General features: G+C 38.8%; 1 protein-coding gene across 3 annotated transcripts; it reads right to left on the reverse strand.

Moving 5' to 3' along the window:
- Positions 1-530: 530 nt before the first annotated feature.
- LOC141783885 (receptor expression-enhancing protein 5) lies at positions 531-13902 on the reverse strand. Of its 3 annotated transcripts, none has more exons than XM_074661499.1 (6): positions 13750-13902; positions 13524-13658; positions 8380-8473; positions 5759-5897; positions 4990-5180; positions 531-2521 (listed from the first exon to the last, which is right to left on the reverse strand). In XM_074661499.1, the coding sequence occupies exons 2-6, from the start codon at positions 13636-13638 to the stop codon at positions 2515-2517; spliced, it is 546 nt and encodes a 181-aa protein (XP_074517600.1). In that variant the 5' UTR covers positions 13639-13658; positions 13750-13902; the 3' UTR covers positions 531-2514. The 3 variants fall into 3 exon arrangements, with proteins under 3 accessions (XP_074517600.1, XP_074517599.1, XP_074517597.1); XM_074661498.1 differs by having other exon boundaries at positions 5012-5180; positions 13750-13901; XM_074661496.1 differs by lacking the exon at positions 531-2521 and adding an exon at positions 3433-3648 and having other exon boundaries at positions 5012-5180; positions 13750-13901.
- Between the last annotated feature and the right edge of the window lie 2087 nt (positions 13903-15989).

Raw genomic sequence — 15989 nt, forward strand, 5'->3', positions numbered from 1 at the left:
CTGCAACAAATCACGACAAAAAACATGCTATACCAAATTTTAAATAATATGGAGTTTAATTCAAAATTATCTACAGCTACATCTGCAAATTTGGTAGCATCTTTTTTTAAATTTCATGTAAAAAATATGTAGTTCAGAGATGTTTAATAAAGAATTTGTGGTATTTATGTGGATATATAATAATTTGGAAAAGGGTAGCTGAAACTTTTAATGTTTCCTAAGACTTAGCGTGAGATATTTGGGCCCCATTTACAAATACAGCATATAAAGTTCATTAATAAGAAAAATTTGGTGTTGCAAATTGAACTAGAGCCCAATCTGCAGACGTTATGGATCCAGAAATACAATTTCCCTGACTTGCACTGCTATAAAAAAAAACAATTACAGAAATCGCCGGTGCGTGAACATTGTAATTTGGACCGAATAAAATCCAATTTCCCACTTTGTGAGGAATGACACCGCTTGGAGAGAGGGCACCAGAAGAAACAGAAATCAATCTGAAAGTTTAAAGCCAGACAGGCAGACACGTCTTCAGTTCATTAAAGGTTCCAGTTTTATTATTTCATCATTATGAGAAGATAAATTAAGACATATTAAAAGGCAGAAGTCATCCAGATAAAGTTACAGATTAAGAAACTTCCCAATAGCTCAAACAGACTTTAAATGCTGCTTGGCACATCATGCAAGAATGAGGGTTTCACGAGAAAGAACACATTAGTGACAAGTAAAAGTTCCAGTCTTGATTAACAAGGTTAGAAAATGCCGTTTGTCGACAGCTACTTTTATAACCATAATGTTGTCAGCCTCTGTTTGCTGGCACAAATGGCTCAATTAGACATAATGATATTGACTGCACTGCCGGTTTTGCTGAAACCTGCAGGCACACAAACATAATTTTTTGCCATAAACGAATGTCTTTCCACAGATTTTGTCACACTACAACAAAGAAATGAAGATCACATAAAAAGGTCACAGTTTCTCCGATTGTTTTAACCGTACCGATGGCAGTAAACTGATGTGGACGCACAAAGAAGCTTTTATTTATTTTCAGGAGTTTCAAGCTTTAGTTCACCCCATGACGCGACGGTTGATCATCATTCGTCATGGAATAGAGGCAGGGGGGACAAACCAAAACAACAAACACACACATCAACTCATTCAGTCACTCTTTCAACTACCCAACATTAGGGGTGTAACGATTCCTGTCCTACATCGATGTATATCGATTTATAATCCTACAATCCAACTACATTGATAGGTACACGGCAAGTTGTCCTTCAAGGGAGACGTATATCGATATAAAATCAATTTGAAACGCAAAAATCGATTGTATCGATACTAAGGATTTACACCTTGTATTTAAGGACGACAAACGTTATATGAATGTGTTTTTTAGCACTTGTATTAGTAAAGAAATGTTTCTTTTCTTTCTTCAAACTCCGGTTCACTCTCCAGATATGCGCCAGCTTGCCAGCTCTGCCCTCTGCAGTGCAAGCACGAATCCATGGCGTGCATGCAGATGAACTAGACGCACTAGACTCCTGGCTCTCTCACCCCCGTGGGCGGCTTGGAGGGAGTCGGGCACCGGAGGAGCCGGTCGGCAGAGTTTCAGGCGCTATCAATCCACTTGACGGGGGCTGCTTCACCCACAGGTGCTTTCCCTGTGCGTTGTTATTTTTTCATTCAGAGAAAATGACTTTCCTTTCCCCGTCATGATATCTATGTGAACGCAGCATCAGCCTCACGTATCCAGCCCTTAAAGCAGATGGTCCGCGAGGCAAATTATCAAGGAAGTAAAGTAAAAAACAAAACAGAAATTCAACTAACGTCAGTCTAACATAGTTTTAAAATGTTTTTCCGTATGTTTTCATGTATGAAAGGACCCCAAATGAACACTGTGGGTGGACTACTTGATTACTATAAGCAAATTATTTAAACAGCGTTTGTATCGGAATGATTAGTGTCCCAAACAGTTTGATCACTATAAGCGGTTGATCACTGTGTTATTGCTCTACCATTTATATTGAAAATGAGTACAGAAGCAGCAGGTTAAACCACTGTCCATTTAACTTGAATAGAAGTTGGTTTATTATATTTTTGTTAAGTATTGCCTTGTATCTTGAGAACTGAATCAGCAGGTCCTGCAGTTGCACTTTTTATTATTTTCAGAAAAAAAGGTGTATGTATTTGCCATTAATTGTTGTTTAATTGATTATATCCATGATTAATTTATCCCTGACCTGTACTGTCCAGTATCCAGCTATTGATTTCATAGTCACACTGATTGAATTTTTGGCAAAAGAAAAAGTTACTGTATCGATTTCAAATCATTGAATCGTATTGTATCGCTCTAGATGAGCCAAATGTCGTCCTTGAATCGTATCGGAACCATGGAAATCGTATAGTATTGTATCGTTGTATAAACATATCGTTACACCCCTACCCAACATACATGAACACACACACATAAAACCTCCCCATGTTTCTCACTTGTCCTTGTCATGGAGGACCTGGTTAACAGCTGATGGAAAAAACAGAGAGGAAACTAGAATTACCTTGTGGTTGTGAAATGTCATCGCTTCATCATTTATCCTATATTAGACATTTGTGTGAAATTGTCCTATGAATAGCATGAATTAGCATTTGGATACATCGGACCGGCACATATGGGTACTTTGCAAAAAGACAAGGCCACGCCCCCTTTTGGAGGATAGAAAACCAAAGATCCCATAAATATCAATGCAATTTGACGTGTGTTTGGATTGTAATTTTGATCAGTTTGTATGCATTCATCTCTTGGTAAACAAACATTTGTTTTAAAAACATGTCTAATAATTATTTTGCGAACTTGCCTGAATCTGAGCGTTCGCGATACCTTAATAAATTAAGCTTGATCGCCGCCATGTCCCTTCAGTCTTTCCCCGTCCAACACAGTGGCCGGGTATTGCTTATCCAGACTTCTATACATATTTGATTGAATCAAGTTAAGGCATTTTCCATTTTCGCTTTTGTGACTGCAAGTTTCCTTCCCCCAAATGGGAGGGCAACTTCAGCAATGACACGATGCTGGTCTTCCTTGGAGCCATAAAGCCCATCTATTATATCTTTTTTAGGACACGGTAGGGGAAAAAATAGGAGATCAGCATTTTTGGATTTATTGTTGGTGCAATCAACAACCCAGCAACTCTTCAGCAAAGCGTTATTACTATTACTGGTTTGTTTAAAGTAGAACTTTGTTTGAACTTCTTCTGTTTACTCATGAGCTGTCATGAGAGCCTACTCTGGATGATGTATTGCCGGTCTGATTGTGATGGTCACAGCCACACAGGGTAATATCATTTCAGTTCACACTCTCTCATCTCATTAGTTTGCCACCTACACAGGTTAATTTAATTTGCAGCCAACTACACCTGAACAATTAACATCACATAGTTGTTTTCATTTGTTTATTTGTGTTTAACCTTACATAGTTTAGATGCACACATCAACACTGTGAGGTTACACATATTATTATTTGTTATATTAGTCATTTCTTTCTTTGTGTTGACTTGTCTGTTGGGGGAGCTGTCTTCCTGGTGGAGATAAGGGCGTGGCTGAAGGCTGAGGACTCTTGGATCCTGGAGCCAGCTTGTTGGGCCAAACCACATGCTGCCATGTCATGGGGGGGTTTGGGTTTAGTTAGTTCTGCTTAGTATTTAATTGTAGTTAGTGTCCATCTTGGTTACCCCCTTGTGTGCTATTTGGTTTGGCTAAGCCCTATAAATATCTGCCCTCATGTGTCATTGTGCAGGTTCGTTTTGTTTACTTAACATCTTGTTTAGTAGTGAGCATAAGTATAGTTGTATTGCTTTATCCTTTTATATAGACCTAGGTATTCAATTCTTGGTTTATAATGTTTTGTTATTTTTTGGGTGAATAAAAAGTCCAATTACTTCAAGAACTCCTGTTTCCTCGTTGCCTCACTGCTTGGTCCCTTACACTGGTATATTCTCAAAAACATGTTTTGTGAGGTCACAGTGGCCTTTGACCACCAAAATTTAATCAGTTCACAAATGTCCAAGTGGACAAGTGGACATTTGTCCAAGTAGACATTTGTGCCAAATTTGAAGGAATTCCGCAAAGGTGTTTCTGAGATATCACGTTCACGAGAATGATACGGATGTACGTACAGATTGACGGACGGACAACCCGAAAAAATAATGCCTCTGGCCACAGCTGTCGCCAGCGTGGAGGCATAAAAGAGGATGGTAAAACAAACTCAAAGATGCAATGGATTACTGTATTTGAGGATATACTTTTACAGTGTGAATGGGAGAGCAGGGTTATTATAGTAAACATAAACTGAAACGAAAATGAAAATTAGCAATGAAAAATATTGTTAGTAAAAGTAGGAAATAAAAACTATATCCTAAAAAATATCCTAAGAAAAACTAAAGCTATATTGCCTGGGCATAAAACCCCCCAAAAAATTAATGGAATTCATTTAAGTTTTTTTTTTTTTTTTTTAGCTCTAATATTAATGAATGAATTAATCTCCCAAAAAAGGAGACAGCATGAATTTCGGTCAACTTTGGTGATGTTGAACCACAGAAATTGAACAGACTTGACATTCCAGGAGATGGCGCTGTTCCGCAATTGCTTAACATCAGGCACTAAAATACTGTGATGATTAAACATTAAACATTATGGCCATTCCTGTTTTCCAACCATGTGTTTTGTATGTATAGGTAGCTACATATCTCTGAGACATTATACCTGGCCCTAACAAAAAAAAAACTAAAACTACTGTAAAGCTAAAACTAAATATATAAAAACGAAACTACTAGCAAACGCACTCTGAAAACTAACTAAAACTAAACTAAAATGAAATCGAAAAGTCAAAACGAAAATAATATAAAAACTAATCAAAACTTCAAAACTAATCTAACCTTGTAGGAGAGGTGATGGAGAAGTTAGTCTGCTGTACATATAAAATGTGACTGTACTTGCATGTATATTGTAGGTATCTCACCCTCCTTTGTTACGCTGTCAGTTATCTCCTTAGCCTTGGCGCTCAGATCGCTGACCACGCTGTCCATGGTAGCCTGGTGTTTCAAGAAAAATGGCCGGATCACACGCTTGTACAAGATGTCAGAACCGTTCCACGTCACCGGAGCCATACACCAAACCAGGAACAAACACTGAGGAGAGAGCAGAGGGCAGATCTTAGATATTATGCTGCAGTGTAACTTCCTCCCTAAAGTGACTAATGTCTGGTTCTTTATCTTATGTGGTAATAAAGCGACTTCCTGTTGGATTTAGATCATTAAAAAAAACGAAATACTTAAATAGGTGTTAGCATTTAGCTGCCTTTGCTGTGCTGTTGATGGAAAAATCAATGGAAATGAGCTTTTCTGTCACCTTTCCAGTGTTAACAGACTACATATTCAAAACCTGGTAAGGATTGTATAGTACGGGGATGCAACACAGCAGATGTCTGAATGGCTTCTTCATTTTGACATTACACAAATTGCCCACAAGAGTGTGCTGTTGGTAAGCTACCATGTAAAGACGCCCAAAAACCTCAACCCTCGTGATTCAACACATCATGACTGTCTGTGGTTTCACAGTAAAAGCAGACTCAGTTGGCAAGATGAGACAGAATATAAAAAACAGTGAAGGTTGCTGAATAAATTAGATGTAAAAAAAAAAGAAAAGAGTACAAAATATCATCCATACGAAAAAAAGAAACACCCAACAAATTAAAAGGTCAGCCTACCTTGCCAATATAGTAAAAGGGGAACCAGAAGAGGAAGATGTCAGAGAAGGCCTCGACGATGCTGAAGAGTCCATAAACAACCCAGTAGGTCAGCCACTGAGTGTCATCCTCCTTCACATTGCTCTCGATGGCCTTAATGCTGAAAGGACAGTCAGAAGATCGATGAGGTAATACCATCAACAGTACATACTACACAGATTAAAAGAAACAAACTCCAAATCTGAAACCCTGGGTGCATTTAAAAGGTATCCTGTTTTTGACAATGTATAGCCAGGTTTTGAAGAAAGGGTGGGCCCTGTATTGTTTGTGTCTCATGCTCTATCAGCATGCATTCAAGGACGCTTGTGCATGCGAAAAGTATGGGGATGACATGATACACACTGCTGAATGCAGAGGGTCATGATGTATATCAAATGGCAGTGCAATCCTATGGATCTGATGCACGTTCATTATGCCGAGGAAAATAACACGGAATTCAGCTGTTAGTTAATTTTTACAACTTTTAGGAGATAATGATTTAAATGAGGGCTATTTCAGTGTTCGTATTGGGAAGTTGAATTATCCTCTGATATACAGACGTCTCTTTATACATTCATGGCTATAGACTCAATGGCATTTTCAGTCCAAAATGGCTGCAGCACTAACGCAGCGCCATCTAAAAATCATTAAAAACAGCTTTCCAATTTTTATGGAGTAGGATATGTACTCAACATGTTTGTTTCAAACATTCAACTCACCAAATCAATGTGCCCTGTTTGTTTACAGTAAAAAGAAATCCACAGGGTGCCTTTAAGCAGCACTTAATGGATAGGTTCAGATTCATGGGCATGTGAGTGGCCCATAATGTACATTGAATGAGTTACTAGACACTGTAATCATTCATCCTCTCCATACAGGCCGTAAAGTGATCCCTTCCTAGCACAACTCAAATGTTGGTGATGGGTTAAAAATATCCACAGTCCTCGTTCTGTGTAAAAATGAATTCAGACATTCAGCTAAAGCTAAAATGAGGCTTCAGTAATCAAAGTTAGCCAAAACAGAGTGGGTACTTTCCAAAGTTAAAGTCTTTTTAGTACAAAAGTCTCTATTTATGGTGTTGCAGACATTGTTTTCATTACTCAGATGCAGTTGAGGAATAGTAACACAAAGAGAGAATTGTGGACTAAAAAAGACCAGTAGGAAGAGATTGCTTCATGGCCAGTAAGGAGAGGATGAATGATTACAGTGAACAGGACATGTTTCTATGTACAAATGGGTATATGAGTATTGAGATAGAAAATTAAAAATCTGAACCTATTCTTTATTTTAATTATCTTCTAACTTTCACTTGAACATAACAAACAACAACTGAAAACAGAGATGACTTTGTCTCACAATTGAAAAAAAAAAAAATCAATGTCAGATCCATTCTCAGTTGTAATGTTAAAGGGCAAAATGGGCCTTTGTTTTAAGGGGGAACATTTTGACATGCCATAACAGCAGGAAAAGCACAGGTGTGGTTGATGAGATGTAATAATTAACAATGGCCGCATTCCATTTAGATGCATCAGTTCCAAAGATCCGGTATTGCGCATACTGGCTGACTGGTTAGAGCCATAAGACCCGTTTACGCCGCAGGATTTTTCCCTCGGAACTAGGAACGTTTTGAGGAACTCATTGCGTTTCGACCGCAGGGACCAGGGTCTAAATTAAGTTCCAGGGACATTTTACCCCCCAAAAAGACCGTGGTCAGGGGTAATACTTTCTGAACTTTCGGGGTGGAGTTTGCAGGGATGACCATCGCTGATAGGTTAAACACACACACACAGTGCCGCTGCTTCAACTCATGTACCGCTTCATTCATAAACAGGGAAGTACTCTGGTATTGATTTAGGACCATTTTAGTACGAGGGGAGAGCATTTTTCTTTGTTTGATAACATTGAAAGTAAGGTTTAGCTCTGTTGTCAACTTCCCGACTCCTTTTAAAAAAGACACAGAGAACAAAAGAGATTGTGAGGGCGAGCGGTAACGTTAGAAGAGGGAAACAGTGTGGCAGTGCTTTGAATGAGAGAAACATTTTTTTTGATTGTTTCACAGTGGTTATGTTCTAAAGCACAAATTAATAACTATCAAACACTCAACAGATGATTAACTTTGTAGACAGACACTCTTCGTTTCATTTTCATCCTCTGCATTTCATTCGTTACATCCAACATGCAGCAGTAAATACTATGCAGCAGTAAATGTCATCGCAGTAAGACAAAACCCGACGTTTCATTTTTTTCAACGTGTTTTTTAGATGAAACGGGCAGACACACTGAAATGCAGGCTGCTGAGTGTGTTGAGACTAATTTGCTTAATCTTCACAGGTCTTTAGACCACAGTGGAAACACAGACACATTTTATTTCCTTGAAAAGAAATCCCGGGACTAAAATTACCAGGAACTTCTTGATAGAAACGGGGCAGTTATATATTGTCTGCTGGTTGGCACTTAGTTTTGTATTAAAATAAGTCCATAAAGTTAAGAAATAAAAACTAAAAAAGGACTTAAGTTGATTTCCCTTTGGATATTCTAAATACATACATTTTCTACATGTGTTGTTTTGGCATTTATTGAAATAACGTGAACTTCATACATACGAGAAATACGCTGGATAGGCAAAGCCAATCAGGTTGCAGAGCAGTGAGGCTCCATATCCAAACAGAAGATACAGCCCGACCAAACCCAGAACACCTGCAGAGGGAGAAAGACAAGAGGCAGCGGGCGGGGCAGGAAGGGGAGGTTGAGGAGGTTATCAAGTTGCTTGACAAACACAACTAATACCGAGCCGCGTTCATTTGTTGCTAACAGAGTGTGTCTGTCTGACAGACTGTCTCTAGCAGGATGTCAGGACAGCACAGAACCAGGATTAGGAGGAGCACTATACACAAGTCAAACACTGATATTCAAATTCAGAGTTGACTTTAAATGCACCACTAAGCTCCCACAGTCATGTGAAACAGCCTGGCCTTTACACCGCAAGTATATGAGAGATTCCACAAATGCCAGTGGTTAAATTTGTATTAATATTACAGTGTCTGTGCTGTGTAATGTACAAAGCAATCTTAGATACCTTTACATGCAAACAGGAATTTCCATATTTAATGTATACTTTTGCAGTGCTTAAAGGTCCCATATCAGGCTCATTTTCAGGTGCATACTTGTTTTTTATGTTTCTACTAGGACATGTTTACATCCGATAATGTTCAAAAAACCCTAAATTTTCCTCATACTGTCACACTGGATTCAGCATGCTGAATCGGCGACGGCGCCCATCGGTGAGAGAAATCACTCTGATTGGCTGTTCAGCTTAAACAAATCAGTGCATGAGAAGAAAAACGGAAGTGAGGAAAGCAAACCAAGTAAAGTCAAGAGGAAAAACACTGAAGGCTTTCCTCATTTTTCCATCTTCATCTCATCTGATTATTCCAATACACAAATATTTTCACAACGACATGGCCATTTGGAATGAAGTGGTGAGTGAGAGTGGTGTGAAAACGGTCGGCAAACGCTACTTTCATGTACGCATCATAACAACGACTTGTATATCCGCAGTCCTCGGTGTTCCGGTTTCCCTTTTTGAATGATGAATACAGACTACCGCCACCTGCTGGTGTGGAGTTATTTCCTCTTACACAGGCGCAGAACGTCCGTGCTAATTTGCCGTAGGGTGTAGTCTTTGCGGTGTGTTTAAGTGCAACTTGACGGCCAAGACAAAGGCGCCGTGAGGCAACGCAGCTGGTGGCCTTTGTTGTCGCTAGTTCTTTGATGTTTTCTTGGTGTGTCCCTAGCTTTAACAATAGCAAGTTGTCTGCATTGTATAATCCCTCAGAGCTTAAAGAGCTTGCTGGTTAGCTGGCAGCAAGATGCTGACTTCAAAGCAAATTCACTGCAGTCTGACCAGCCATTTTAGCCCATCCATTTCTTCCATTAGTGATTGATTTCTCAAAACTAGTCACGTTCCACAACCAGCACTGCTCCCAGTAGACCACATACACTTACACACCAAATACTGACAATAACTGCACTATACTGTATAATGACTGTGCAATATCATTATTACTACTCAGGTGTAATTCATAATGTGCAATATTTTCAGGTGGAATTTCATTTCATTCTCACTGTGCAATATCATTTTCCACTTGTGCAATTTTTTAATAGTCTGTTTATTGTCAATACTGTATATACTGCTCCTATTTGTTTTATACTCCTTTCTATTTAAATGGTTCATATTTTGTTTCACTTTGTTTAGCTATTTTTTTTACTGTGTTATCTGATGCTTCTTGTTTTTTGCACTATCCCCTTTGCTGCTATACACTGCAAATTTCCCCACTGCGGGACTAATAAAGGAATATATTATCTTATCTTGTTTTTTCTATCTCTTCAAAACACTCCCAGGCTTATAAGAAAATTTCAAAACGCAAATCTTTTTCAGAGCTTTTGTATCTGTGGGAACTCTGTTTTCATGCAAACCTGGAGACAGGTTTGAGGCAAAACAAGTCAAGGGGAATGATGTCTAACCCTCAAGCAGCTATAGATGCGAGTAATGCATTCAAAATTTTTAAATGTATGCAAAGCTCAACTGTTGATATCAAATTCAACTACCAGACCTGTTATAGGCATAATAAAGTCACACGGTATCCAGAGCACTGAAAGCCTTTGATACTGTTCTAACCATTGCCTGCTCTTTGCATCTCATTTGTTTGTCCCAGCTCATATACAAATGTCCATGCAATTCCCAGTCTGCTGATCTCTCTCTCTCTAATGAAGGTAAAACTGGAAGAACTGGTTTGAAATGGAAGACCCTGAAGAGACAACGGCTGACATAAAGGACACTCCAGTCTGCACAACAACGCTTTGAATAAGAAAATCATAAACTGATGTTTTCTATTAGTCAGTGATGAATAATACAAAGCTGACTGCAGGATCCATCTGGCTCTGCACTGTGAGAAAGCAACTCCTGAACTGCTCTAAGAAATGAAGAAAATGAACAATGCATTCATGTGACCTGACACAGATTTTACAGCCCTGAATAAAATGTCCTCCTCATGGAAAGAAGGCCACAAAAGCCGTGACACAGTTGTGTAACACTGTAATGTGTGACTCAAACTAATCATTAGAGTTGCAGGAGTAGTAGTTCAGCTGAAGTTCCTCTTAGCACCACAAAAACCTATTGTTAGGAGTACAGTGGATAAGGGGGGTTGAAGTTGGCCTTAAAAACATGAAGTTAACAAACCACGGCCACTCACTCAGTGAGTTTGGCTGCATCATACACAGTAGAGATGGTGAGACATCTCGACTCCAGTCAGCAAATTCCCACTTCAGAGTGTCACATGAGTCAGCATGAACGTGAGACGTTTCTCAGCTAAACAGTGGACAGTTTAAGGGACACTGCTTTGTAACTCTGTTCGACTGACATGTCCGGACCAAGGCAAAGTACAACAACAAACAGGAAAGAATTTCTTGCATGCAATGCAACCCATTATCAGTGTACACGTTTGTAACAAGCCTGCAACGGCCAAAGTATCAAATGAATGGCTGTTGTTTCACCAACAAGCAAACAAGACACTTCTGCAAACAGGACAAGTCAAGGTGCTGCTCTGTCTGCTTCTACCTTCTGCTAAAAGAAAGGTAGAGACAAGTCAAGTGATATTTGCATACATTACAATTCTCGGTATTTGTTTTGCAAGCCAGTTTTGTGATACAAAAACATGGAAGTATTTGAATGCAGATCTGACTGAGCTTTAACTGCCACCAACTGAACCTACTAAATTGAAGTTTTCTGATCATAGAAATCCGCCTGGGTTTTATATAACAACCCATATTAGCTTATCACAGATACATCGGTATCACAGGAAATGCCGGTCGAAACGATAAGCACCAACAAATTGTAGAGGTGGGAATAAAATCTATTCACCTCAGAACACCTGAATCACAATATGCTGAAAGGTCATTATGGAATTGTTGCCCAGCGATGTCAAAAACATTCTGCCTCCTGCAGGTTTAAAGTCTATATTTGATGCTGTGTAAACTGAAAATAGCAAACATCCTCAGAGCTATTTGCAAACAGTTTGCTGTTGAATACACACATACACAGATAACATCCTCGTCCTCTGTGACCTTGAAATTGGTTGTTCACATGCATATTTACATTATCCTGTAAACATTTAATCTGTGTAAATCAATTTTAAAAGTAGGTCACGCTGGCTAACATGTTTCCTGTAACTGAGTGGCATCGTAGACAAAACGTTCACTACATACTGTAGCCTGAGGGTGTAAGGCCTTTATTGACAATGACTTCTACTGTGCAAACTGACAACAGAGCTGTGTCAAAACACAACTCCTAAAAGCTAACTGAGAACAAACAGTTGAATAACCAGTCATCCTAGAATCTCCTGCCATCTCTATGCATACATTGCACTGGATATTTCAGGACGTGATAAAAATACCCCCTGGGACCAGCTGCTGGTGGGATGTTACAAGCAGTTCATTGCAACAGCAATATATTGAAATAGATAGATAGATAGATAGATAGATAGATAGATAGAGGTTAACTTTATTGATCCCAAGGAAAATTCAAGTTTCCAGTATCACAGTTCCATTGTGCAAAACATGTAAGTAAAAAGGCAGTAAAAAAGTTAGTAGTGCAAAGTACAAAAAAAATATACCAGATATAAAAATACAAGGAGATGAAGAAAACTGTTAAAACTGAATATAGTGCAGGGTAAGAGCTGTGATACAAAACTATTAAAAAAGTGAATATAGCGCAGAAGAGACTGTTAAAAATGAGTATGGTGCACAAGAGACTGTTAAAAAGTGAGTATAGTGCAGAAGAGACTGTTATAAAGTGAGTATAGTGCAGAAGAGACTGTTATAAAGTGACTATAGTGCAGAAGAGACTGTTCCAAATGAGTATAGTGCAGAAGAGACTGTTAAAAATGAGTATAGTGCAGAAGAGACTGTTATAAAGTGAATATAGTGCAGAAGAGACAGTTAAAAAGTGACTATAGTGCAGAAGAGACTGTTAAAAAGTGACTATAGTGCAGAAGAGACTGTTAAAAAGTGACTATAGTGCAGAAGAGACTGTTAAAAAGTGACTATAGTGCACAAGAGACTGTTAAAAAGTGACTATAGTGCAGAAGAGACTGTTAAAAAGTGACTATAGTGCAGAAGAGACTGTTAAAAAGTGACTATAGTGCACAAGAGACTGTTAAAAAGTGACTATAGTGCAGAAGAGACTGTTAAAAAGTGACTATAGTGCAGAAGAGACTGTTAAAAATTAATATTTTGCAGAAGAGACTGTTAAAAATGAGTATAGTGCAGAGTAACTCCAGTAGCTTAGTCTATGAAAGTGCACTGTGTCCATCATAATATAGGTGTGTGTAAGGAGGATTATAGCTATGTACCAATTCTAATCTTGTGGCATAAAGCTAGATGAACTTTGGTATTCATGGGATGGGTAATAAAAATGAGCCAGCCAAGACAGGATATGAAACCACACTGAAAACAACTCATGCAACAGTGATGACCACAACCGGCTGCCAGTTGCAGTTTGAGTGAAAACTTATCAGCTCAACTGTTGCTAAACAGTCACAAAGAATGTAATGTTAGATAGCTTTTGGAGGCGATTTTAAACCGCTAAGCGAGTTCAGTATTATCTCCAACAATTACCAAAGTACACACACAAACATTAACTAAAGTTTAGTTGTGTTTTCTTGTCTCCCCGAGCCGTTATTTAACTCACCCAGAGCGATATACTCTCTCTTCATTCCCGTTTTCTGCTCCAGCGTCGCCAACTGATCTGTGACAAAGTTCTTCTCGTGGAGCAGAGTCACGAAGCGCTCCTTAAAATGACTCATTTTAGGGCTTTTTCCTGAGCCTGTCGACACAAAACCGCACAGAAAAACAGCACCAACTGTTATACGTGCCGACGCTCGAGTTATGCGTTAAAATACACTTATTTTACTAACCTTGGGTTTGGTTATTTGCCCGAAAACTGGCCGCTGGATGGCTGGCTGCTGACTCCCCCTGAGTTGTGGCAGTAAGGGGGAGGAGCTTAGCAGTCGACCACTGACCAATCACAGAGCTCCGGTGAGTAACGTTCCTCTGCTGGCCAATCACAGAGCTCCGTTCACTGCAGCAGGTGATTAAACAACGGTTTGTGTTATCAGTGTCTCTAGAGGGTAGCCCTCAAATTGCGAAATCTGGCAAAAACTTCAGGAACTCTCGCGATATTTTCTACCCGTCCAACCTATCCTAAAGTTAACTATTCGAGATCAATGCTTAACCTCAACAATTCGAGATCAATAACTCACCTTAACCATTTCGAGGTCAACGCCTAAGCTTAACTATTCGAGATCAATGCCTGTACCTTGACGATCTCGCGAGAGTTTCCCCCAACTCGTGGGTTACCTTCTAGACACCGACCCGGTTTGTGCTGTGGACTGAAGGTAACTTTCTGGAGCCCTTTTTAACAGCTAAAAAAGACTCACCATACTATGGAAGACTAAAACAATTTAAAGATAAAGAAACTAAAGCCTTTGAGGTTTTTCTTTTTAAAAAAAAAACCTTAACCCAGTCAAACAAGGTAATAATAAAGCATTAGAGCTTTATTCTCCTTTATGGTGTTTTTAATGTCCATGCTAAACCCAGCCTCGTACCACTCCTATAGGGAATTATCATGGTTACTTAATCTTTTCTTGTGAGGGTTTAAGTTAAAGATTCACATAAAAAAAAAACATTAAAGTAGCAAATGAAAGAAATGCAGTCCATAAACTGACGCATTTTAACCCTCTGGGACCTGCGGAAAACCTAATGAATCCATTGGTAACAACCATGTAATGCAAGCTTGTTGGGGAAAGAGGTTAAATAACGCTCCAAAGTTGGAATAAAATTTTGGCGAGGAAAAACTGGCATGCCATTTTCAAAAGGAGTCCCTTTGACCTCTGAACTCAAGATATGTGAATGAAAATGGGTTCTATGGGTACCCACGAGTCTCCCCTTTTTTATGATAATCACATGCAGTTTTTTGCATGAAACATAAATGTGTTATTATCATAACCTTAACTATTCGTGATCAATGCCTGTACCTTAACGATCTCGCAAGAGTTTCCCCAACTCGTGGGTTACCTTCTAGACACCAACCCGGTTTGTGCTATGGACTAAAGGCAACTTTCTGGAGCCCTTTTTAACAGCTAAAAAACTCACCATACTGTGGAAGACTGAAGTAATTTAAAGATAAAGAAACTAAAGCATTTGAGTTTTTTTTTGTTTTTTTTAAAACACTTAACCCCCTGCCATAACGTTACCTGATGAGTGACATCAGCAGAGGACAGGAGGAAGGACTGATACTGACTGATGGAAGACATGAGGAAAGAGGACAGGAGGAACAACTGATACCATAAAAAATGGAACTATAGGGCAAACAACGGCATTGTTTTCCATTTTGTGTCTTGAGCAAATTTTTCTGTCATATATTTTCATCATTCAAGTCTTGTTAAAATGATTGTTATAATATCGTATCGTATTGAGATCGTGAACCCAATATCGTGTATCGTATCGTATCATGAGCTGATGAGTGAATCGTCACACCCTAGAAATGACCTGTGATTGGCCAAAGTCTCCCGTCACAGGCTAGATTTTTTAAAAGCCTTAAAAACAGAGCCATGAGGAGGTACAGAAGTCTAGTTATCTCTCAGAACACTTAAATCACAATATGCTGAAAGGTCATTATGGAATTTTTGCCCAACGATGCCAAAAACATTCTGCAGCCTGCAGGTTTAAGTGCTATATTTGATGCTGTGTAAACTGAAAATAGCAAGAAACTAAAGCATTTGAGTTGTTTTTTTTTTAAAACCCTTAAAATGCGAAGATAAAAAATTAAAGCCCTCTTATATACACCAATCCATTCATTTAGCCATTAATTAACCTCAAATTCGCATCTTAATTGAAAAAATCAGGTCCTTTAACGTACAAATTAATATGTAAATGCGTGTAATGTTATGTTTACACTTCAAAAAACCTTAAATTAATTTCTAATTAAGGTGAACATTTTAAGGGATTGTTATCCCTTAAAAAGTACAAATTTTAAGTGAAAGCATGCAGATGATCAAGTAAAAAGCCTTAACAAGGCAGGTTTACTGTATAATAACCATAGATAATAGCCGATGTAACATGATCAGCTCCTCTATCACATGCAGAGTCAGTTGAA

Source organism: Sebastes fasciatus, chromosome 15 (assembly GCF_043250625.1).
Source record: "Sebastes fasciatus isolate fSebFas1 chromosome 15, fSebFas1.pri, whole genome shotgun sequence".
Taxonomy (NCBI): domain Eukaryota; kingdom Metazoa; phylum Chordata; class Actinopteri; order Perciformes; family Sebastidae; genus Sebastes; species Sebastes fasciatus.

What these genes read in the sequence shown, in the direction of transcription:
- LOC141783885 (XM_074661496.1), bottom strand. Translation starts at nt 13,638, where the DNA reads ATGAGTCATTTTAAGGAGCGCTTCGTGACTCTGCTCCACGAGAAGAAC. An exon ending in GAGAGAGTATATCGCTCTGG is followed by an intron (nt 8,474 to 13,523) that starts GTGAGTTAAATA and finishes CTCCCTCTGCAG; the next exon opens with GTGTTCTGGGTTTGGTCGGG. An exon ending in TGACAGCGTAACAAAGGAGG is followed by an intron (nt 3,649 to 5,011) that starts GTGAGATACCTA and finishes ATGACATGGCAG; the next exon opens with CATGTGGTTTGGCCCAACAA.